This window comes from Enoplosus armatus, chromosome 8, assembly GCF_043641665.1.
Source record: "Enoplosus armatus isolate fEnoArm2 chromosome 8, fEnoArm2.hap1, whole genome shotgun sequence".
Taxonomy (NCBI): Eukaryota; Metazoa; Chordata; class Actinopteri; order Centrarchiformes; family Enoplosidae; genus Enoplosus; species Enoplosus armatus.
Genome location: NC_092187.1, coordinates 20,313,671 through 20,336,670, shown reverse-complemented (window position 1 = coordinate 20,336,670; position 23,000 = coordinate 20,313,671). Strand labels below are relative to the sequence as shown.

The window sequence follows — 23,000 nt, the reverse complement described above, 5'->3', positions numbered from 1 at the left end:
ATTTATTTAGGCAGTCTCTCATGCTTATAATTTTAATTGTCCTTGTCCAGCTACTATAAATGGCTTCGGTCTATTGATATTGAACTCCCACTGACTCCAAGATTAGCCTCAGTCTGCATCCCTTTAAGGATAACCTGAATTAGAAGGGTAACAAAATCTCAATATAACTTTCTCAGCTGTCTTCCTGTCCCCTTTCCTTGCCCTCTGAGTCTCATCATGTTGGCTAAACCTTTATCTTTAATCCCGCAGTGAGAGCTGTCAGCGCGGTCAGAGCTTGAGAGTCTTGTCTGAAAGGTCCATCGCCCCGTGTGCTGCCAGCGACAAGGTGTTAGAGCTGCTAATCCTCATTCAAGGCTCCACTACACCTGTATCCTTTCCAGAGGCAGCGTAATCCCAAACTCTGGCTCCTAACACAAACCACACACACATACACAGTTATATACTCATATGCACGCGCACTCTGGAGAGCTATCTCCACTCAATGAGAAGCATGATAAGTTGGGAAAAGACAACCTGATAGTCAGACTCTGGAGAGCAGGCACTAATCAAGCTTCAGCGAAGGTGTCAGACGTGCTCAGCAGGCAGGTGTGCTCCAACTGTCACGCCCTCTCTCCATCTCCATCTCCTGTCCATCACCATATACCTCTATCTACCTGAGTATCAGTCCTACATGATTATTGCAATGGAGTGTCTAGGATCACCCCCTGCTTGCCATGCTTTCAGAATAAAACATGGTATGAAATGGCAGATAATTCTGAAAAATGCCTATATTCTTCTACTAAAGTGTTGAGTATAAAATGATGTCCTCATATGGCACAAATGCACCTGTGAAAGTTAGTCCATCTTCAGTCTGCAGCAGGAAAAAAAAGAATTTTCAAGAATGGCAGTCACTAAGTCCATTTTAATCCTCCTTTTGTCCTCTGGTCATTCTATGTGAAATATCCACAGGAGGGTGTTTGTGTTTAAGAAAAGAAATAAAAACCATGGTGAGTATTCCAGGTGGTTAGAGGGTTGAGCTGAGTGCAGCGCCAGTCTCAGGTCAGTGATAAATCACCATCAGCAGCCTCACAAGATGAGAGGAATCACTAATGGCTGATTGGAGGATACCTCTTGGCTTCTCCCCTTGGGCGCGACGGTAAATGCACTCCCCCACTGCAGCGGGGGGAACACAAAAGGCGGTTGTTCCCCAGCGGTGAAGGATCCTGCTGATCTGTACGCTGCACTACTACTAAAGCTGAATTCGTCTGGATTTTACACTGTATAATTTCTCTCTCTCTCTCTCACTCTCTCTCTCTCTCTCCCCCCACCATCTTTCTCTCCATTTCCAGGGCTGGGCTACTGCTCTCTTTTCTAGTCCCCTATAATTTTTACCCTCACCTCATTTACTACCCTCTCCCTCCTCCTTACTTTCTCCTCTTCCCTGCCTCGCTCTGCTTGTCTGCAGGCAAGAGAGCAAGCACTGGAAAGCCTATGCATACAGTTTGAGCAGGGCAGGACGAGATAACCACCAAAGCTGCATAAAAGTGAATGAAATATCAATGTGTCCATGCACTGCACTATCAAGGCATGCAGACAAGCAGGGAATAGGTTCATTCATCTTATGGCATGCAAGCAATTCTGTGTCACCTTGAGTTGTTATGAGATGGCATTAGAAAGAAAAGGATGACTGCACTTTTTCATACCAGTAAAAATGCCCAAAGCAGGTAGGGAACTCATGACTGGCTGTGCATTTAGATGAGGCTCTGCGCTGCCACAAAGAAGGAGGGAATAGAAACACGGGGGAGAAAAGAGGAAAAACAAGTGAATAACAGGTGTGACAGGATGAATTGAAAGATATGGAAGAGAGCCAAGAGAGAAAATGCAAATGACTGTGTGGGAGAGCAGCAGAGAAGCGGAGATGGGGTGGAACAGCGGTTTTCTGCAGTAATCAAAATGACCTGCTGAAGTGTGGGGGGGGGCGCGTGAGGCGAGGCGGCAGAGGCATATGGAGACATTTCATCTTAAGTATCAGCCCAGCCTGGGAGATATTTGTGAGTAAAATTCATCTCTCTTGTCCTGTTCTCCCAGTGAGAACTACCACTCGCTAGCTAATTTTCAATTTAAAAAAGGCTTTACTGGCACATTCACTGCAGTGCCAGTGCCAAGTAGCTCAGAGCTGGAGAAGTGAGACAGTCCAGGGGGCAGGAAGGATTAGAGTCGCTGATAACACGCTAAGAAGATATTTCTACGGGGATACTGTAATTTTCTACTTGTCAGTTTCCTCTTTTTTCCATCTTCATGTGCTTGATCTCTCTCTCTGCTACACCAGAGAGTCATTTATCAGCTGCCAAGAAATAAAGAACAACTTCTGTAAGCGTGCAGTGCTGTGTCACTTATTTTGTGTGTTTACCTGCTGCTCTCTCCTCCCGTCTTGTGATATTTGCTGTAAGCCGGTCTGAAACAGGATTTCATGGTGGCTGTGTCTGGTTCAACAGGCTTACACATATTTTAGCCCCTCTCAAGAATGCCGCAGCACCCCACATAGTTAACACTTACTCACACAAACACACATACACAGACAGATAACTCCATGTCTTTGTTATGTGTTGCTCTCGTCACTCAGCTCCAATCTGTCTGCTTTAGCTTTTCATCTCAACACAAAAGGTCAGCCTGTTATGTGGAAATATCAACTGCCCGCTCTACAAGACAGAGAAAAGTAGAGATCATCACATTTAAACAGACAGATCGGCCTTGTACAGCTCATGTCATTATCTGTTTCCAGCTTAAATACCAACGCTTGTCATCTCACATTATCCACTACTGATTTTTTCACTTCTTTCATCCCTACCTGAACAAAGGGCAGGTAGCCTGGAGTATGCTGCCTTTCTATTTCTCCACTGAACTCTAACTTTGGTCAGACATTAGTATATCTCCACAGATCTCAACTCTACATGAGTAACGAACACAAGTGCAGAGCCAAAGCTGAAAGACATTCACCACTTAGTGTTCCTGTTATATTACACAAGACAATGCATCTGGAAGTTGTGCATTACCATTTTTCTGTCTTGTAAAAATGTGAATGGAAAAAAGTATGCATACATAAGTAAAAGAAAAAGAAGGTAGGAAGAGCAACATTTGACAGAGACTTAAACACGTCTCAACACGTAAAAAGAAAAGAAAAAAAGAAAAACAGCCTCTTTCTTTACAGCAGGGCCTTCCTTTTCTTTAGGGAGGCAGAGGAGCAATGGACTACTGGCAGAATTTTAACAGTGTTCTCATTATTTATTTACTGCTCTGAGGGAAAGACTGCCAGTACATAATAAGCTGCTGCAAGAACCATATTTTGTTGTTTTTTTTGCATGTATGTGTGTGTGCATTCGTGCATGTGTATGCATGTGACGTGACTGCCATATCATAGTAAGGGTTATGACTGACAGGTAGTGGAAAACGACCGCTCGCAGCAGCTTCATTCACATTCTGGCGAAGTCGCTGTGTGTGTGAAAGCTATTTCACAGAGGAAACGATGAGGACCAGCCGCCTCAAAGCGGCACTGAGATGGCATGAGATGGGGACTTAGATAGACTGTCGAGAGACGGATAAATTGAAAGAATGTAAGAAAGGGAAAGCCAGCGTGTGGACTGAGAGGAGAGGTTACTGTGTCTAATCATAGTTGAGTGGAGGAAACGTTGGTCAAGCATGGCCTTAGTTAATTAACTGGCTGTGGAAAATAGGCTCAAGACAGGAATCAACACTGATGCACATCAAGAGAAAACATGAGGGCAGACACTGCACTGCTAACTGATCAACCCTCGCAAAAGTAGTTATCCCTAATGTGTTTTTAATTTGGTTGCTGTTGACGGCATTGTTAACTCGCTTGATGAAAAGCAACATTGTGCTGCTCTCTTTGTAGATTTGTTCAAGGCTTTTGATACCGTTGATCACAGCATTTTGTTAAATTCGTTGTTGTCCATTGGTTTCGATGATTCTTCTAACAGCTGGTTCAAATCACATCTTTCTGGCAGAGTTCAAACTGCTGTTGCTGCTTGGTTTCAAATCAGAACAACAAATGGTTGACAAAGATGTCCCACAAAGATCAATATTAGGCTCCCTGCTATTTATTCTATACATACATTATAGTTATTTTCCAACTGAGCACTGCAATGTCCTTATTTACGCTGATGATACCGTGTTGTATACCATCTGCTGTACCTCAAACAAGGCCTTCCCTCTATATTACAGGCTGTGTTTGACCTCTAGTCCTTTTTTTTTTATCTCTTTATAAAGACAAGCCTTTGATTTTTCCTCAAATCCATCCCCTCAATTGAAATCTGATGAAGTACAGCATAGTAAGTAGTTAGGAATTTGGTTAGATAGATTGTCCTACAAAACCCATGTACTGACGGACTTCAAAGTTCAACTTTTAATAATATTTGTGATTGTTTGAATTAGTGTGTCTGTGTGGCTGCCATGATTGTTTGACTGTGTAATCTCATTATGATCTTTTGTTCAGAGGGCTCTCTTGCAAAACAAATCTTGATCTCAGGAACACCTCCCGAATAAATCAAGCTCAACTAACTTATGTAAGAGAGTAAAAACCATTCAGTGAAGATTTTCTCTTTTTTAAACAGAGCTCCAGCCAAAAAGGGAGATGTTGTAATGCCATGTAAATAACAAATGTGCTTTTTTTATGAAAGGGGAGAGAAAAGAGACAGAGACAAGCAGACACACTTGAGAGTTGTTGAGCAGTATAAAGAATTGAATTATCTGTCTATCATAAAAGGCTGACTGGCAAGTGGGACATGTAAGTCCTCTTACACAAATTAATGGCTTTTCAGGGCAGTCGGGGAGATGGGGCAGGGACGGGAGGGGCGTTATTCCCTAATGTCAACCCATCACTGTTCTCAAATCTTCTCTCATCACAACTCTATACCCTCTATTCCCAATTCTCATCACGCTCTACTATCGTGTCACAACAGACTTACCACAGAGCAGGGGCGGGGCAGAAAGAGGAGCAGAGGGAAGTGAAGGGGACTTCAGGGGTGAAAGAGGGAGGGAGGCAAGGGATTGAGCAAAGGGAGAAAATAAGACTCTTAACAGTTTAGAAACAGAGAGGGTGAAGTGAGGGTGAAGAGAGCGTGAGAGAAAGTTGGGTGGAGGAGCAGAGGACATGACGGAAACAGGAGGTTGAGAAACAAAAGGATTTGAGAGAGGAAAACACAAAACAAGTGCAGAGGGCGTTTGATTTGAATTTTCCAAAGGGACAGGTGATTACCACGGTACCGTAGGGGAGGAGGAAGGCTTAGCAAGAGTGGCCTAATTAATGTGCTAACAAAGAGATGGCAATATGGAGTCTTCATCTCCTACGCCTGGACGACTGCTCGCTCCAACCGGCACTACACATTAATTCATATATAACAGCATAGACAGAAACCTGGCGTCGCATTAAGACAACAGGAAGGACGATGGCGCAGCAGCAGCATCAGGTAGAATATTGGATTAATAAAGGCTCAGTGAGAGCTAAATTAATTTTCTCAATTAATATATCATATCAGATTTTAAAATTCGAATCCTGCTGGCTGTGTGAGATTCCACATTATTCCCAAGCAGTTTTCCTGTCATGATTCTTCATCGTCACTGACTCTTCAGATCAATAAAGACTGTATCATCCACCCAGCGATGTATTTAATGGTCAATATCAACATCTTTCACCCACTTGGCCACATGGGACACATGCGCGCACCTTGATGCATTACGAAGAGAGAATGTACAAAATCCCATTAATTCCACTCCATCCCTTCCTCTCCCCCCTTAGTGATCTCACCTAATGTGATCCCCAATGACTGTCCGCTGTCTTAATGCCTGCTTTTAGAGCTACAAGCTTTGATATTATTCTGGTCCAGCTCAGAGCTCTGGCTGACAGCTGAGCAATCATTTTTTCGAACATGAAAAACAATTAAAATTCCCTTCAAATTGCTCTTAAGATGCAAGCGCTGCAATACAATGTTGAAATATGAATGTTTTTTTTCTGTGTAAACACGCAGAAGCCTTGTACTTGAAGATGTTGCCTCTCTTCCCCTCAGTATAAGCATATAATAAACAATCCCACCCAGGTGTTTTAAGACATCTGCAAGCTGTGGCTCTCCTCATCCCACATACTCCCACTTATTTGCCCCCAGGCTCAAGCAAATCAATATATCATTAGCCAGTCTCTCCTCTCACCCTGCTGTTCTCTATCCAGAACACCTCACCTCCCTCCCACTCCACTCTTACTCTGTCCTCCCCTCACATTTCACACTATTTCATGCTGTTTTTCTCCCTTTAGCTCGTCTCTCATCTTCACCCCTTTGGCCTCCACCTCCCCACTCTCGCTACCACTCTGCGTCTGTCCTTTGTGTATTTCTCTGAACCTGACGCTGATGTGGAAGAAAGTGTAAAAGGGGGTAAAATGGAGGGAGGGGGGGCGGGGGGGGGTTAAAGGTGTAAGGGAGGCATTTGAGCCAGAGATGGAGATGGTGGGTGAGGCAGGCATTGCAGAAATATGAAGGTGGGTGGGTGGGGGCAGAGAAAAGCTGGAAGGAGATGGGGAGCATGAGGGGGAGGGGAGCCTGGCTGGCTGGCTGTGTGGGTGAAATGAATGTGTAATTGCGTTGTAGTGGCTCAACCCTTCACCAGACAGCTGAGTGATGGCAGGAGCGACAGCCACAGCCCTGCCCGCTGGAAGTGGCTGAGCCTGTGGGATTCTGTGCTGACGGTTAAACAAGAAAAGGTTGTCAGTATCACTGCAGGCACCAACACCACCAACACGCCCATACCCTACTGCAACGTGTGACGACACGGCGAGTGATGAGCATACATGGGTCAGCTTGAAGCCATTCTGATTGGTGAAAGAAAAAGTGCATAGAAAGGGAATTTTTAAAAACGACACTATACATTTTAGCTGTTAAAAGTAGGATTGTATTACTGGCTCACTTGTGAACAAAACCAGCGAGGGATTGGCTTGCATCTCCCCCTCCCACTGTCTCTTCAATCTCCTCTCCTCACCCAAAAACAGTCCAGCCATTCACTCACAGCCCACCCCGCCCTTCTTATATTTTCTTTTTTTTTCTCTTTATTTTCCTTCCCCTCCTTTTTTCCTCCACTTAGAACTACGCGAGGAGGGGTGACGAAGAGGGTAATTAAAATGGGGATGCTGTGCAGTGAAATGAAGCCAACGCAAAGACACACCTCATCCCTGAGAGATGAAAATATGAATGGAATGAAATTGATTGTGTTGTAAGGCTACAGAAATAGGTAAACAATATGTTGTTTCAGATGTTATTTTCATCAAATGTTTCTTACATAGATGACCCACCTACCCCTCTCTCTCTCACACACACACACACACACACACACACACACAGGAACAAAGCAGCAGTACAGAGCTTTGATTGATGTGCATATAGTTCCAGGACAACTAACGAAACAGGTGAGATAGTGACACCTCACAAAAAGGAAGAGGGGAATCAGATCCCAGCAACTGTACCATGGTTACTGCGGAGAGAGGGTTTGGCAAGACCAGGGAGGGTGCAGATGGAGGAGTCACCTTGAGGGAGAAGAGGGGAAGCAGGGAGGGAAGGGGACACAGTGGCAATGCCAATTTATTTCTTTTCAGGTCATAAGCTTGTAGATATTGAGAAACACACTTGAACAGCAATTAAACTGTGTCCTGAAGTGGAGTATGGAATTCATGATGGTACAAAAAGGTTATCGCACATGTTACATATGTTACATATGTTATAACCTACAGGAGAAAATCCTGTAATCCTGAGAAAATCTTCACAGGTGTCAGCTACTGTTTGCATTCATGTCTGTGTGAAAGTGGTGACTAAACACTGGAGTCAGTCGGACTCTGGTCTTTCTCTCAGTGGAGGTGCGGGTGGAAATTAAACAATATTGATTTAACTCTCAGGCGCAGTTTTCTAGATTGATTCTCATACCAGAATATGAGTGCACTCCATGAGAAGTCGAAGTAGCATTTATTCACAATGGTACTGTTCTCAAGCTCACCTAGGTTTCTGTTTATCACAGCTGCAAATTCAGGTTTGAGCTCTGTAGTTAGATATTTCAGAAGGACTCAAACAGTCAAGGTAAGAGTGGAGGATGCATCGGTTTTATAAAGTCATATAGTAAAGAATTATCAGAGTTTGTTTCAAATGGTGATGATCTTATTTTACTGTTATTTTGAAATCCTAAAGAAAGAAGAGGATAACGTTTCCCCTCATTAAACAACAGTGACATCTATTGGTGAAGTCCTGACACAGACTCAAAGGGTAAGTATGTTGATATTCTATATTTTTCTTATTGTCAACAAATCCAATGAAAAGATTGAAACCAACAATGGATTGATCTGTTATATCTTTCCTCTGTGCCACGGACCTGCACCTCTAAAAATATTAAAAACACGTCAATGGGCCACACCATGGCAGTGGGCGACGTGTTTATTCATTGCCATGAACAAGGGCACTGTAGTTTAGCTGACTTAGGAAATTACTGAGCCTTTTTTTTTAATAACACTATATATATTTGTAGGCCGTTAAAGATTTACATCTTCAGTAGGCACAAATGGGTTAGGGATTTATGACAATAAGAAACATGTATAATGTGGAATATATAAAATGGAAGGGTAAGAAGGAGAAAGCTCAAAGCGTGCCAATGCCAATAACCACGCATCCTTGATTTTTCTGAAAAAGGTTTTACTTCAGAAAGTAATTGCACCTGTGTAATAGTGTTTTAAACTAAATTAAACTCAAGGGCAATTGAGTTTGTTGATGTGTGAGTGACAACTGGAATGAAGCTGCTGAATATAAAGATAGAAATGTAATAAACATAGTGCTCGTGAGAGTATAAAAGCAGAAGAAAGGTAAGAGATTCCTGGTAGGTATTTGGATAGAGATAAAGCACCAGCTAGGGCATAATGGGGTACACAAATACACTCAGGCCTGCAGAGGAAATATTAATAATATTAAGTAGAGAACAGTGTACCTCACACCGCATAAGCCTCTGTCCTAATTACTGCCACTCCTGTGTGGTTAATGGTCACAAGACAGAGGCCATTGCAGCTGTGGGACTATTAAGAATGTGTTTTAGGTGTGGCTCTGTAGAGGAAACCCTTTAATGTTGAAATGCTTCATATTTTAAAGTGCCCTTGACTATATTTGTGAAGATGCACTATTTGCTACACTGATTATTGAAAATTGTGTCAGAAAGAAACCTTTGCTGGGAACACTCCACTTCTTGAGTGCTGACAAATGAAACACAAATTGATCTGGTGTTTCAGAGCAGGCACACACATAAACATACTGTGCTTTTCTATTTTAACTGAGAATATAATTACTTCTAAGAGAATGCAAATTATAGTTTAAAGTGAGGTGTGCGTAAAATAAATGTAGTCTACAAATTGTCACATAAAAGCATGCGTGTTTGTTCTGTCATCATTGCCCTGCGTCACACTCATAATCCATCACACTGAAGCGTAGGTTAATGTGTGTAGGTAATGCAGTAAACAATAAAATCATTATTTCATTTTATCATTATTATTATCACAATCATAATTTTCATCACCTCTTAACGACACTGTAATTTTGACAACATAGAAACTAGTTTTGCTGCAACATGTAAAATTGTTGTAATGTTGCAGTTATTGTTCTGTAAGTATAACAATCAACTCAAGAGTATGTGCTAATGAATTCTGGAAGGAGGTATAGGGTTCCTTTGTGTAAGTACAATTATTATAAACATGAATTGATCCCTCTGTTTGTTGGCTTGTAATTCACGTACAAAGGTGTGTACGTTTTGAGATATATGCCGTTGAATTTTTGTCATTTTTAACAGAGCAAATGTTTGGTTTTGATGCAGCAATTTCCTTAATCCAAGACAATTTTACCCTATGGTAGACAATCATATCATTCTGTATTTTGATAGATGTTAGCTTTGGTCTTTTTGAGGGGGTCACAGATTTCAATACACCCGAATTACACCTATTAAAATTTGTGACCCCCCCCCATCTTTATCTGTGGTGTCTTTTTTTATTTAGTGATCGCAGTTATTTAGGTCACAGAATCTAATGGATCACATAATTCATTGTAACACCGGCCAGCAGGGGTCCTCAGTGCACTGTGTGGTGGTGGCCACTGTGCCAAATAGAAACACACACACAGGAACAACAAAACTCTCCTCCTCACTGCAGTTTTGCGTGAATGAATCCTCACCAACAGTCCGCCAAGACCGACGTTTTCACCTGACAAGTGAAACATAACAGATAGACGGTGAAGTGTTGTTGTTTAACATTAACCGTTAAAACAAACCGTCCTTGTTATTCACAAACCTAACTGTCGGCTTCACGAGGATGCGCGCGCGTCTTGGCAACGGAAGTTGGAATTTGTTGCTGCCGATAACTTCCTCAACCGAAGCTAAACACTGGACACAAACAGTTTTCAAGTACAATGTCGGCCTGTTGCGTGTCTGGATGTAAAAATCGACATTCAGCAAACAGCAAACTCAAATTTTACAGAATACCGTCTGAATATCGTCCGTTTCAGGCCAACCGGAGACGGTTATGGCTACAAGCACTCCAACAAGTGAACGGCAGCACCGAGGAACTCAAGGGAAATGCTCGTATTTGTGGCGCTCATTTTGTATCAGGTATGATAACCACGCTTTCATTTCTCTACCTGCTTAACCTAACAGCTAGCTAGCTGAGTTAATGGCTAAGGTAGATATATTTGGTGGAAGGTAAAGTGTACCTCTGAAGTTGCCTAAAACTTATTTGTTTTACAGGGGAAGCGTCCATGGACCACGGCAGTCCAGACTTCGTGCCTTCTGTCTTTGTGAGCACTAAACAGAACCCGAGTCCCAATAAAAAAGTGAAAAGGTAAGAAATAGATATGAATCTTGTGAGCTAGATAGTTCTAGTTAAGTGAGTGAGTCAATATATCATCTACGTACAATTGTTATTGTGTGTAGGTTAGTGTGATGTCCCCAGTTTGTGCCTCTCATAACAGAGATTCCGCAATACTGCCGTAAAGAAGACCCGGCTTTGCTTTTTTACACTGAACCAAACAACTGCTCCCCCATTTTATAGACAGACGCCGATTCGGCTCTGTTGCGACCTCGCCTGTCGGATTTACGGAACAACAATGCCCCCCATTCCTTGTTCGTACGTTTTAAACAGAACAGCGAAGCGGAATAATGTCGCAACATCCAGCCTTGAACAGGCTGTATAAAAGGGGCTATTGTAATTCACCAGAGCCACAAACTGGGGCTAATAGTGTGTAAAATCTTACATTATGCTACCATGCACCTGTAATTTCATATGACATGCACGTGCACATTCCATTAAGTTATGTGTAATTACTTAGGTCATTACTTAGCTAAGTCTGGCCTGGTCTTTTTGGTTTTTAGTTGAATAATTCAGTAGTTGATTGACAGACAGTTAACTATTTTGATCAACAAGTCATCATTTCAGTCATTTTTCAAGCAAAAATGCCAAACATTCTCTGGTTTCAGAGACGAGTTTTGCTTTCCTTCATTTTTGATAGTAAACTGAATATTTTGGACTGTTAGTCGGACCTATCAAGCACTTTTAAAATGATGCCATAGCAAATTACAACAGTCATATTTTGCAATTTCTGACATTTAAATGAGGATAAAACAGTCAGGTTAAGAAATAATTGGCAGATCAATTGATAATGACAGTTGTTAGTTGCAGCCCTGTTTTTCATGGGACTTGATGACTTGCACATGCTTGGAGATAACATGTCATAAAGTAGAAATACTAGGATCCATTAAAATCTGGCCACTACAATACTGTAAAAGGTTCTCTGCCATTTAAAAGAAGGAGACACTGTTACTGTTTACAAGCTGTGTGATGTCTTAACATTTGTGCCATCGTAAGTTTTCTCTATTTTTTTTCAAAGGTGTTATGGTCTAAGAAAAAGTCAGCGCCGTACAGCCAATGCGGAAACAGAAGAAAAATCAACACCTGGAGTTGATTCTCCTGTGGACCTCCAGTCCTCTGTTTTGATGGATGAAATACAGGCACCATCAATTCCATCAGTGCCAAAGGTAGCAGCCATTACTTGTTATTTCTGCATTTATTTTTTGCTTCTACAAAACAAAATCAGTATATTTTATTTTGTGTTATTACTGCGTTTAGAAGGCGTAAATGTTTACTTGTGGGGATCTCTTCTGTGTGTGTGTGTGTGTGTGTGTGTGTGCGTGTGTTTCCTAGGAAGGTGAAACATTGATTAAAGAGGCTGAGACTGAACCTGACACCAAAACAATAAAATCACAACCAACATCCAGCCCAAACAAGGCATCACCATCTTTTAAAGCACCAGCAGGCATCCCAACACTCGGAAAAAGAATTCCCATTGTGCTTCTAAAATCTGTGTTTGCAGCAGCAGGTGGGTATCAGTGTGAGCTGTGCAATCAGAACTTCACCACTGTATCACAGCTTGTAAAACACAAACAGCTTCATGAAGAAAAAAGATTCTTAAGAAATGTCCTCACAAGGCAGGCAGATTTCACTGAGGACCAGTGTGCCCGTGAGCCTTCCTTTCCGTGCAACGTGTGTGACCGATCTTTCACTACCAGTCATAACCTCAAGCGTCACAAACTGCTGCATGTCAAAGATGGCAGGAAGTGTCCCAAGTGTGGCGTACTCTTCTGTCGACGTCATAACCACGTTTTATTCTCGCCACAGGCTGAGTCTATAACCGAACAGGAACAGGATTCTGAACCAGATTCCTCCATCATTGAGCCACAAAATGAGGGTAGTAGTTTGATGCTAGAAAACGGTCTGCTGGAGAAGCCTGAGCCAAGCCACGACACTCAGAGCGCCATAACTATAACACCTTTGCTGACAACTACCGCGCAGTCCGTTTCGCCTACACCCCCAAACCCTGGACCATTATCTAAGAGCCATAAGTCCTCACCTCCAGCCTCACACATCTTATCAGAAATCCCTGAACCTTCCTCTGTGCCATGTCCACCCCTGTCTGACTACCCTGCGACCTTGGTTCAGCCCCCTCTCCCCCAACATCTAGAACTCCCACCTTCACTAAAGATGTTTTCACCACAGTACCTCACCTCAGCATTACTTGAGGTTAAAAGAAATTATGAATATATTTTAAGCAAACCAAGAGATGTTAAGAATAAGATGGATATTGTGAAGGAGGAACCATGTGAGCTGCCGCTGACTTCTCCAGATGAGCAAAATATTAAGCACATCAAAAAGGAAAGAATTGCTTACGACCTGGAGATTTCGCTCTGAAAATGTATCCCTCTTAAAAACAAACAGTGAACGAGTCCTGTTCTTTGTTTCACTACAGCTTAACCGTCTCATTTGCCTCAGCCGTACCGTTTCACATTACTTTACTACTTCTACCAAGACTTGTGTTTTGTATCATAAAGCTAATATGACATTTTGTGTTTGGTAGATACTACAGCTAAAACATAAGCTAATTTGGGCTCATTGTACTGCCAATATGCCATGAAGTTTTTGTTTAGTGTTCCTCTGATATATGTATACTGTGAACATATTGCTGCACACTTCTCTTCAATACCTATTTTCATTGGCAGTTAGGCCAGCACACACATATTTTAATGTAAGTGCCTGAACTCATAATGCTGCTATTTTGTATTTAGTAAGAGTTCTGTATTTAAGATGCTGTCACTTCTTAATCACTGACAAGGATTATTTGTTTTTCCACTGTTGTTTGGCAAGTATAACTAAGTTAGAAGGATCTGTAACTGACCTGAATGTGTGTACACCTGTGCACCAGGTGGCATTTGGGAAAGCTAAGTTACTTTCCCCACGTTTATACAAATATACTGCAGGAATTCAGGTATTTGGGATACACAAGTATTACATTTTTGAGTTTGCTTTTGTGTACTTGAATCTGGAAGTGGCAGAAAGTAGGTTGGTGCCTTTCAGAGACTTTTTCCCCCAAAACAGCAAGCACCTAACCTGCTAAACAGTTAGTGAGCAAGACACTAGTTCCCTATCTGCTGCAGGGCTGCTATTCTGTAGCTGACACTGAACCCTGAGACAATTATGGGGACAAGTCAAACGTATTGCATTATATTCACATTACAGTGTGCCTCTTTGGATGCAGCACACTCACTGACTCTGACGCTACAGGTTTAAAAACGATTGTTAACGTATCAGCTTGCTGGTAATCTTGTTTATGTGTATTTTTTTATGAACTTTATATCACTTTCAGTCACCACAGTCAATGGATTTATTTTAACAATAAATGTTTCTAAAATGTTTTCTTTGCCTCATGCCTTGGCCACTGTCAGGACCTGGCAACACTGACATTAAAACTCTCCTTTTAAACCAATTGAAATTTCAAATGCTATGCTGTTGGCTAAAATGGATGCACTGTTGAGTTAACCTAAAAGTTACATCTACAAATGCAATGACTTAGTAATAAGTACATTTAAGTGCACCCAAACTACAAGAGATGAGAGAAATAAACTCTGCAATGTGTCTATGGTGTGTCTATGACAGAGACTATATTTGCTGGAAATTATTTTGACCTAAGGGATGTGGGGGGGGGCTCTGTGGCGAAAAGGTCAAGATGTACAGGCCAGAAAGTGTTTTCAGATTTGTCCTGATGGTGGCACTAGAGGGATTGTTAAATTGACCCAAAACTGTCTGCCTGCTCGTCTTGGACCGACCTTTTATCAGAGTGTCATATTGCATTAAAACGGCCAGCTTGTTCTGTGAGCTGCAATTCAATCCCATTGCAGAAAAAAGCCCACAGTACAATAACAATAAGATGCCTTCACGCCTTCATTCGTTGGGCCCTTTTCTCACTATATTTGCTTGTGGTCCCTAAAGGGTACTTAAACTCTAACTATTACTGTGTGTTCTAAGAATAAAACAAATTACCTACTTGTAACCAATTCTTTCACAAAAAGGTTTATTTGGTTGCACAGATCAGAGTGATTATTTAGAGTAAAGTAAAGAAATATGATTGTACTTTCTAAAGACACCTTTATAAACTGTTTATAAGTTGTGATATGGCTTTATTAATAGTTAATAAATCATATGCTGATTCTTAATAGATCAATTACAAACCTTTTATAAGAACGACTTTTGGGTTGCCAGGTTGTGATAAATCTCTCTGGCAGGTGTTTTTACCTCTTCAGCATCTGGACATAAATTATTTATCAACATTTACATCAACTGTAGACTTGATGTTTTTTTGCCCACACAAAAGACATTATTACACTTAATGGCATTCTGTTCTGTTATTAATGGCACATTACCAATCTATAAAGCAACATTTAAAGCCATTTGTTAGAACTTATAAACCCATAAGAGGCTAATGTACATGCCGCCAGTAAACTACACATAACAGTCACATATTTGCTTTTGTCTACTGTGTTTTTTCTGCAGATCTAAATTTCTGAGGACGTATTTTATAACTTTCAATATCACTGAGACATAAATATAAATTGGTTTCTGTTGTGGATTTGTGGCTAAAGAATTTTCCCCACAGAAAAAGTAGGTTAAGTGTATATTGATTTTATTAGTCATACCTACAGTACATCCCTCCATAAACCTCTTGTAGCACATCTCTGAGCAGTATGAGGGTTCACTGTCTCCCGTCTTACTCCATCTGCACGCTGTACACATCCTATTGGTCAGAACGAACCGGTAATGGTGGGCGATGATTCTGATTGGCCGCTTTGGCTGTCGCTGTAGGCCAACGACAGCCATGATTGGCTGACGTGCACGGACCCAAGCAGCAGATTGGTTGATATGTCTCATCGCTGCATAGATGACGGGCAAGTGGTGCTGATGCTGTGACAATGGGAGTCATCCAGATAAGCAGCATCTGGACCGAGTGTGCTTAAAACACAGCGGCAGCACACACACTTAACTGACTGTGTAAGGACGGGAAAACAGCTGGGTAGAAACACGGGGAGGAACCTCCAGCTGCTGATCGGAAAGGGTAAGTTTACCCCTTGGAAAACAAACTGACATGCCTGGGGCGTCCAGTTAGCTGTTTCCGACGTGGGGGCTGGGGAAGTACGTTGGTAACAAGAGTACAATTCCCGCTGGCTAGGTGACGCAAGGTTAGCAGTCTTCACCAGCTTTCCCGCATAAACCTGAGATGCTTTGCTTTCTGGCAAGTCGCACAGCGCTGAACATACTGTACAGTTAATGCAGCGGTTGTAGGCAGGCAGCTGTGAGTCAACTCATCCCCTTGGTCGACTGCATTGCGGAGACAGCATGCCTTGCAGAACAGCCAGATGTCTGCTATTCATTATACTGCCCAGCAAATAAGCTTTTAATTTACCACCATTGAAGACTATTTTAAGGTGCCATGCTCTTCATCCTTCCTCACATCCTGAGATTTCATTCTGACACACCATCATCGTCCCCACGGATCCAGTTTGATGCATTTGTTACTAAATTAAAATGTGGATTATTATATATGTTTAGATACCAATAAATAGCAGAAAGATATTCCATTGTCATAACTGAAACTCTTGACAGCTATTGCATGGATTTGCACAGATTTGTAGTGAGGTGCTGTGCATGCTGGGATTTGAAGTTTGAGCCAAGTCTGTTGACAGTGAGTGAGTGAGTGGTTTTAGTGAGCAGTCTGTGCTTGCCCGCATATGTGTGCTTAAGTGCAGTGCACATACAGTATGTTGTACTTAAGCATTATAGACACAGACATGTATGCTGACTCTGGTAATACAGATACCATTTTCTTGTTGCTGTAAAAGAAATGCAGTGTTTGGCTTCCCTCTGCTTTTCTAAGTCTAGTGATGGGAGCGTTCAGCCGGCAGAAGTTTTTCCAGGAGCTTGCTCATGGCTGCCTGCTGCCTACAGCTCAGCAGGGCCTGGAGCAGGTATGGCAGCTACTGGTTATCTGCCTGCTGTGTCGGCTTCTCTGGATGTTGGGTGAGAGTCCTGTTATTTTGTGCCCACTCAGTGTTATTCACCTTTCATACAGCTTGCATCATCATATTCACCTGTATGTGCTTTATTTCTTTTTCTTGCTACGTCAGGCCTCCCCTCTTTTGTGAAACACCTGGGCACGGTCGCAGGAGGTTTCTACACTCTCTACCTGTTCTTTGAGCTCCATATGATCTGGGTGGTCCTTCTTAGCCTTCTCTGCTACCTCTTCCTCTTCCTGTGCCGCCACTCCACCATCCGAGGCACCTTCCTCTCCATCACCGTGCTAATCTACCTGCTGCTGGGGTAAGAGAGTCCTCCTGTGATACCTGACAGCTCAGCAGCACACATGAAGTCTGTGTTTGAAGTGAACATTTTTCTGTCAGTGTTGCAGTGGAGTTGAATTTGCGATGAGAACTACATCAAAACTCAAAACTATTCTTATCCACATTCATCAGAGAGCTGCACATGATGGATACGACCAACTGGCATAAGATGAGAGGTAGGCAGCAACATTTGACACGTTTCTGATTAAATAAAAGCTATGAATCTGATTGTTGTAGGCGTTTATATTCAGCATTGATGTTGGAATCTAGTAACTATTTAACTGCTGTTGTTGTCCAGGTTCACAGATGGTGGTTGCCATGAAAGCCATCTCTCTGGCCTTCGATTTGGATAGGGGTGTCGTGGCCAGTGTGCCCTCACCCATTGAGTTCATGGGCTACATTTACTTTGTGGGCACAGTCATCTTTGGTCCCTGGATCAGCTTCAACAGCTACAAAGAAGCTTTAGAAGGACGTAAGCTGGTAAGTGTGATACAGTATCTCTTAAGTGTGGAAGAAGGTGGGGGTGAGGATTATTTCAAAGATTTATCCCGAGACGAGCCGCTAACCGTTCAAGTCTTTGGTTCTTTCTTCTCCTCAGAGCTTTTCATGGCTTTTAAAAGTGTCTGCTAGCTGGGTGAAGAGCCAGGTCTGCCTTGTTATTTCCAACTGTGTGGCACCCTACCTCTTCCCTTATTTCATACCCGTCTATGGAGACAAGCTACTACGCAGGTGAGTGGAACGTAACAAATTAAAACCCCTGTTTATTCTCTGGCTCGGATTGCTCACGGCTTAATTATTTTCTTCTATTACTGGCTTTGTTTACAGCAAAAAGAGGAGGAAGATCAGGTAATTAAGTGTCCACCTCAGTGATTCTGAACATACTTAACATTGTAGGCATGCCCTCTGTGTATTTTGTATTCCTTAATGCATGCTTTTTTCCTGTTTACCATTTGTGCAACACCTTTACCTGCACGCATGTGTCCACATCATCCCCCCTCTCTGTGCAGCCACATGTGTACCAGGACACCCGTCTCACCCTCTCATTTACCCACAACTGTTTCACCATCTTGAAAAACGTGGTGAGACGTAGATCATCACGTGGCAAGTCAATAAAACATTTATATGAATTTAATGTATCTCTGACATTAACTTCTACACCTTCTCTCTTTATTATGTTTCTTTTCAGAGGTACACCGGCAAAGTATGTATTTTAGTGTGATAATTCATTAATTTATTCAATCAAGTTCAATCTAACCTGAAATTAGAATGTAATATTCATCTGCTTCTTCCTCTTCTAATGTCACTGCATTAGGTGGTTGCTGGCGTATGAGAACACAACGTCTTTCCACTTCAGCAATTATTTTGTTGGTTATTTGAGCGAGACTACTACTACTCTGGCCGGGGCAGGCTTCACAGAGGAGAAAGAAAACCTCAAATGGTCAGAATGGCATGTGAACTATTAACATAAAGTGTGTTTCTCTTTATTCACATTCGTAACCGGCCCCCCTCCTCCTATTTACCTTTTGTCTCGTAGGGATATGACAGTATCCAAGCCTCTGAATATAGAGTTTCCCCGCTCGATGGTGGAGGTGGTAACGTCGTGGAATCTGCCCATGTCTTGCTTTCTGCACACCTGTGAGTTATAGTGTTAACAGTGATTGCTTGATGGCAGCCGCTTGCTTTTCCTTCTCATTATGAGCGGTAATGATAATGGCTCATTTAAGATGATGCTCTCGTCTCACAGATGTTTTTAAGAGTGCTCTCAAATTTGGGACGTTCTCCGCCATCATGGTGACATATACAGCCAGCGCCCTCCTGCATGTGAGTACTATGCGGAAGTCTTACATAAGCAGTTAGACATCATACTCTTTACTGTTGTGTGTCTGTTTTAACTAGTGGATTGTTTTGATTCCAACCCTTGTGTCTGGTAGGGTTTGAGTTTTCATCTGGGTGCAGTGCTAATATCTCTTGGGTTCATCACATACATTGAGCACGGTGAGAGTCTGCCTAATGTTGTCTTTTCCACATTAGAACCTTTCCATTTAGAGAAGGTGCTTAGCTTTGCAGTAATGCTTAATTGCACCCGCTGTTACACACTGTTTCTGCTCACTGCAGTGCTTGTAATTGTTATGGTTGAAAAGGAACTCTTCCTCTGGCTTCATTTGAATGCTTTGGTCTTGTTTTGTCGTTTCAGTGTTGCGTAAGAGGCTTGCAGCCATTTTTAATGCCTGTGTTCTGTCAAAGAAATGTCAGCCAAACTGCACTCACCGGAACAAAAAGGTAATATGCACCTTTCTCTTCCTTCTCTTTTTTTAGTGAGAGGTGCCTTTATTAGCAGTCATTTAAGATTAGCAGTGGGCTCTTCAGGTTAATGTGAATATTAAAGTAATGGTCAGACATTTTGCTTTCTTGTCAAGAGTTATACGAGAAGATCAATACTTGCATGTCTCCAAATATGTGTGCTAAATATGAAGCTAGAGTCAGGACACTGTTAGCTTAGCTCAGCATAAAGACTGGAAGGTGTGGGAAACAGCTAGCCGTAGTGGTTTTATGGGGTTTTATGTGCTGGACTATTTCTTGGCAGGCATTTGTTTTATATCTTTGGACACAGCCAGGTTAGCTGTTTCACCCTGCCTCCAGCCTTTATGCTAAGATATGCTACCAATGTCCTGGCTCCGGCTTCATATTTAGAGTACAGACAGGAGAGTTGTATCGATCTAACTCTCAGCAAGAAAGCAAATAAGCGTATTTGCATCCAATGTCAAACTATTCCTTTAAGAAAAGCCCATAATGCAGCTCTAGATGTAATCTATTCTCACAGTTTTCATGTTTATTATTTTTATTTCTGTTTCTAGTTCATTTTTGTTTGGTTTTTTTCTTCTTTTTTTAAAATGTTTATTCAACTAATGCTTCACACTGCACAAACAGAAATCTCTATTCCAACCACAGGCCTGTGGTGTTTCATACATGTTTTGTAGATATTTTGGTTTTCTTCCAACTATTTTATTTGTGCAAATGGCCATTGCACTCGCATGGCTGGCACTTCCTTTCAGAGCAGGAGGTGCTCAAAGGGTGCCTACCTAGTAGCTCTTCTGGCCTAGTTAACATTCAGAAAAAATATGCTCTCTATTTTTACTCTGCATATATTTAAGAATAAGAAAACTAAACCCCTTATAATTCTTCCCTTTGATTTAGCCTATAATAATACACTTTCCTGAGCAGGAAAAGTGACTATCATATTAGAAAACATAAGAAACTGTCTAATCATTAAAAATATATGTCTAATGTATAACTAAATGGACATCAAGTTTTAATGCCAGAAAGAAACACAAGCGCAGCAGTTAAAATACAGCAGCCCCCACGGTCTGCCTTGCGCTGTCAGTTGATATATTTTGGGAGTTTACTGGCAAGGTGCCCAGCAAAAATCCCTTATGTTATATTGGTTACACACATCAAGAGCAGCGGGGAGGGGGAATACTGATTTATGCCAAGAAAAAGGAACCTGCATGGACTGCAACATACTGCTGATCGTTTCCATCACAATTTCGGTTGCGGTTGTGTTAAACCCTCTGAAAATGTGGTTTCAAATCTTTTCTCCATAACGTTAAATATTAATTTCTAAATCTGCAACAATCAAGTTAAAGTTCGGTAGAGGAAGGTATTTATTTTTTAAAGACTTTAACAGTCAAACATTCAGCTAATCTCCTTCATCAAGACTGTAAGAAGAGAGATTTTCAGGAGTAAAACACACTCATACAGTGAAATATTGATTTAAGTCCCTTGTCCTTACTTGATGCCTTGTCTCTCCCTCTGCAGGAGCTATGGGTGTATATGATTAACATAGCATTCAGCGCATTGGCAATACTCCACCTGACGTACCTGGGCTCTGTGTTCAGCTCCAGTGTGGATTACATGGAGGAGGATGAGGTGAGGTCATAACATGTTTACAAGAGTATAGGCCACAATATTTATACAAGCCATGTTAAGTCAGTTTTATCTATTTATATAGCCCAATATCGCGAAACACAAATTTGCCTCAAGGGGTTTTACAATCTGTACAGCATACGACACCCTCGGTCCTTAGAGCCTCGATTCAGATAATGAAAAACTCTCCCAAAAAAAACTTTATAGGGGAAAAAAATGGAAGAAACCTCAGGAGGGATCAGATATGCAATATATGTAGTGTGTACAGAATAGACCAACGTAAAATCACACACTGTACTCATATAATGTACAGAGCGCTATGTGACATATGAACATGTGAAATGCTATATAGGAATGTAACCTTAGCTGCGCTGTATTTATAGTTCAAAGGAGAGATGTGCACTATCATATGAGTATTTATATGGTTTCAGAAAGTAATAAAAGACTAATGGTCAATCCCAGTTTTTGTAAAAATGTTTACAGGTATAAATAAGTAAAGGTTTGTGTATATGCATTGTCCCATTGAGCTTACATAGTATGTACTGCCCCCTACAGGACGATATAACCCATCATACCATTCAGAAGTGGTCAGAGCTGAGCTGGACGAGCCACTGGGTCACATTTGGGTGCTGGATACTGTACCGCCTCATTCTCTAATAATAAGAGACAGAGAAACAGTGAAAGTGAAGGAAGCAATAATGAGATTTGTAAGGCTGGTTCTCCACTTCTGCACTGTGACTTTATTCTGCATCAGACCGAAGAGAACTGAATCAACCTGTATACAACAATAAACCAACACGCAGTGTTCAGGTTGCGCCGCATGTTGGCTGGGTAATCTATTATTCTGACCTGCTGGGGACTAGTTTTGATATCCATGAAATGATCCCTCCTCCCTTCCTTTCTCCGTATCACATCCTTTTTATCTGAGCCGCAGTTGTCAAGCCCTCATGTTGTGACAGCAGTTACCGATGTCTCACTGTGAGTCAGAATCAATATCTATCAGCATGGTGGAGATCGGCTGCTCCTTTCTGTGGACACGCGATAGATCTCATTATCTAGGTTTCAGCATCGACTGCGACAGATGTCCTCCAGATGTGGTTTCCCCTCACCTCAAGTGTTCTACAATCGTATTTTTAGGTTTTAAGGATAAGGCTGCTGATATTCTATGGTTTTCTTATTTTCAACAAATCCCACGAAAAGACCAAAACTAACAATACGTCAGTCCGTACCTCAATACTCAATACTCTCAGGCCAAAGCCCATTCTATATGCTTGTATGTTTTAAAAGCCAGAATAATTTACTAAAACAGCTGGGCACTGTAGTTTTTAGTTTTAGTTTTTTTAAACAAGAATAAACAGTGCATTTGTTGGGAACTATTTGCAGCAGCGGATTAATACACATTTCGTGCTCTCGTGAGTATACACAGCAGCAGGACAGTGTACGTGGGATTGGCTCAAAATGAACTGCAGCGCCCACGTTTATTGTAATGAAGGAACATGTCACCCAGTGCAACAGTGTTGCTCATTGGTTCATTTTGGACAACAGAAGTCTATGACACAGAAGAATAATATATCAGGCTTCTGCTACAGAGACAGCACCTGTTAGTTGGATCAATTCATTGTTGGTTTTGGTCTTTTCATGCGATTTGTTGGCAATAAGACAAATATAGAATATCACCAGACTTGTCCTTGAACAGAGCTCGTCTCTTGAGCATGTGTAAGACAACAAAGCGTTTAGTTTTGAATGAAAAGAGCACAGGTTATGGTTATGAGGCAGCAATTATAATGTCACCAATAATTATTTTCCCT

The 23,000-nt window shown here is 41.7% G+C and overlaps 1 protein-coding gene across 4 annotated transcripts; it reads left to right on the top strand.

Annotated features, from left to right (window-relative positions):
* The first annotated feature begins 10,460 nt into the window (after positions 1-10,460).
* LOC139289219 (protein-serine O-palmitoleoyltransferase porcupine-like) lies at positions 10,461-21,849 on the top strand. 4 transcript variants are annotated; one of them, XM_070910769.1, is made up of 18 exons: positions 10,461-10,659; positions 10,795-10,888; positions 11,934-12,081; positions 12,248-12,422; positions 16,811-16,948; positions 17,056-17,248; positions 17,401-17,444; positions 17,567-17,748; positions 17,867-17,997; positions 18,094-18,114; positions 18,455-18,469; positions 18,581-18,706; positions 18,803-18,903; positions 19,013-19,089; positions 19,200-19,263; positions 19,463-19,548; positions 21,085-21,195; positions 21,748-21,849. In XM_070910769.1, exons 1-18 carry the CDS (start codon positions 10,461-10,463, stop codon positions 21,847-21,849), a joined length of 2,007 nt encoding a protein of 668 aa, XP_070766870.1. The 4 variants fall into 4 exon arrangements, with proteins under 4 accessions (XP_070766870.1, XP_070766873.1, XP_070766871.1 ...); XM_070910772.1 differs by lacking the exons at positions 10,461-10,659; positions 10,795-10,888; positions 11,934-12,081; positions 12,248-12,422; positions 18,094-18,114 and having other exon boundaries at positions 16,813-16,948; XM_070910770.1 differs by lacking the exons at positions 10,461-10,659; positions 10,795-10,888; positions 11,934-12,081; positions 12,248-12,422; positions 18,455-18,469 and having other exon boundaries at positions 16,813-16,948.
* Positions 21,850-23,000: the final 1,151 nt, after the last annotated feature.

Coding starts and splice junctions, on each gene's coding strand:
- LOC139289219 (XM_070910769.1), top strand. CDS start 10,461: ATGTCGGCCTGTTGCGTGTCTGGATGTAAAAATCGACATTCAGCAAAC. Junction 10,660..10,794: donor TGGCGCTCATTTTGTATCAG/GTATGATAACCA, acceptor TTTGTTTTACAG/GGGAAGCGTCCATGGACCAC. Junction 18,904..19,012: donor GTCTTGCTTTCTGCACACCT/GTGAGTTATAGT, acceptor CTCGTCTCACAG/ATGTTTTTAAGAGTGCTCTC.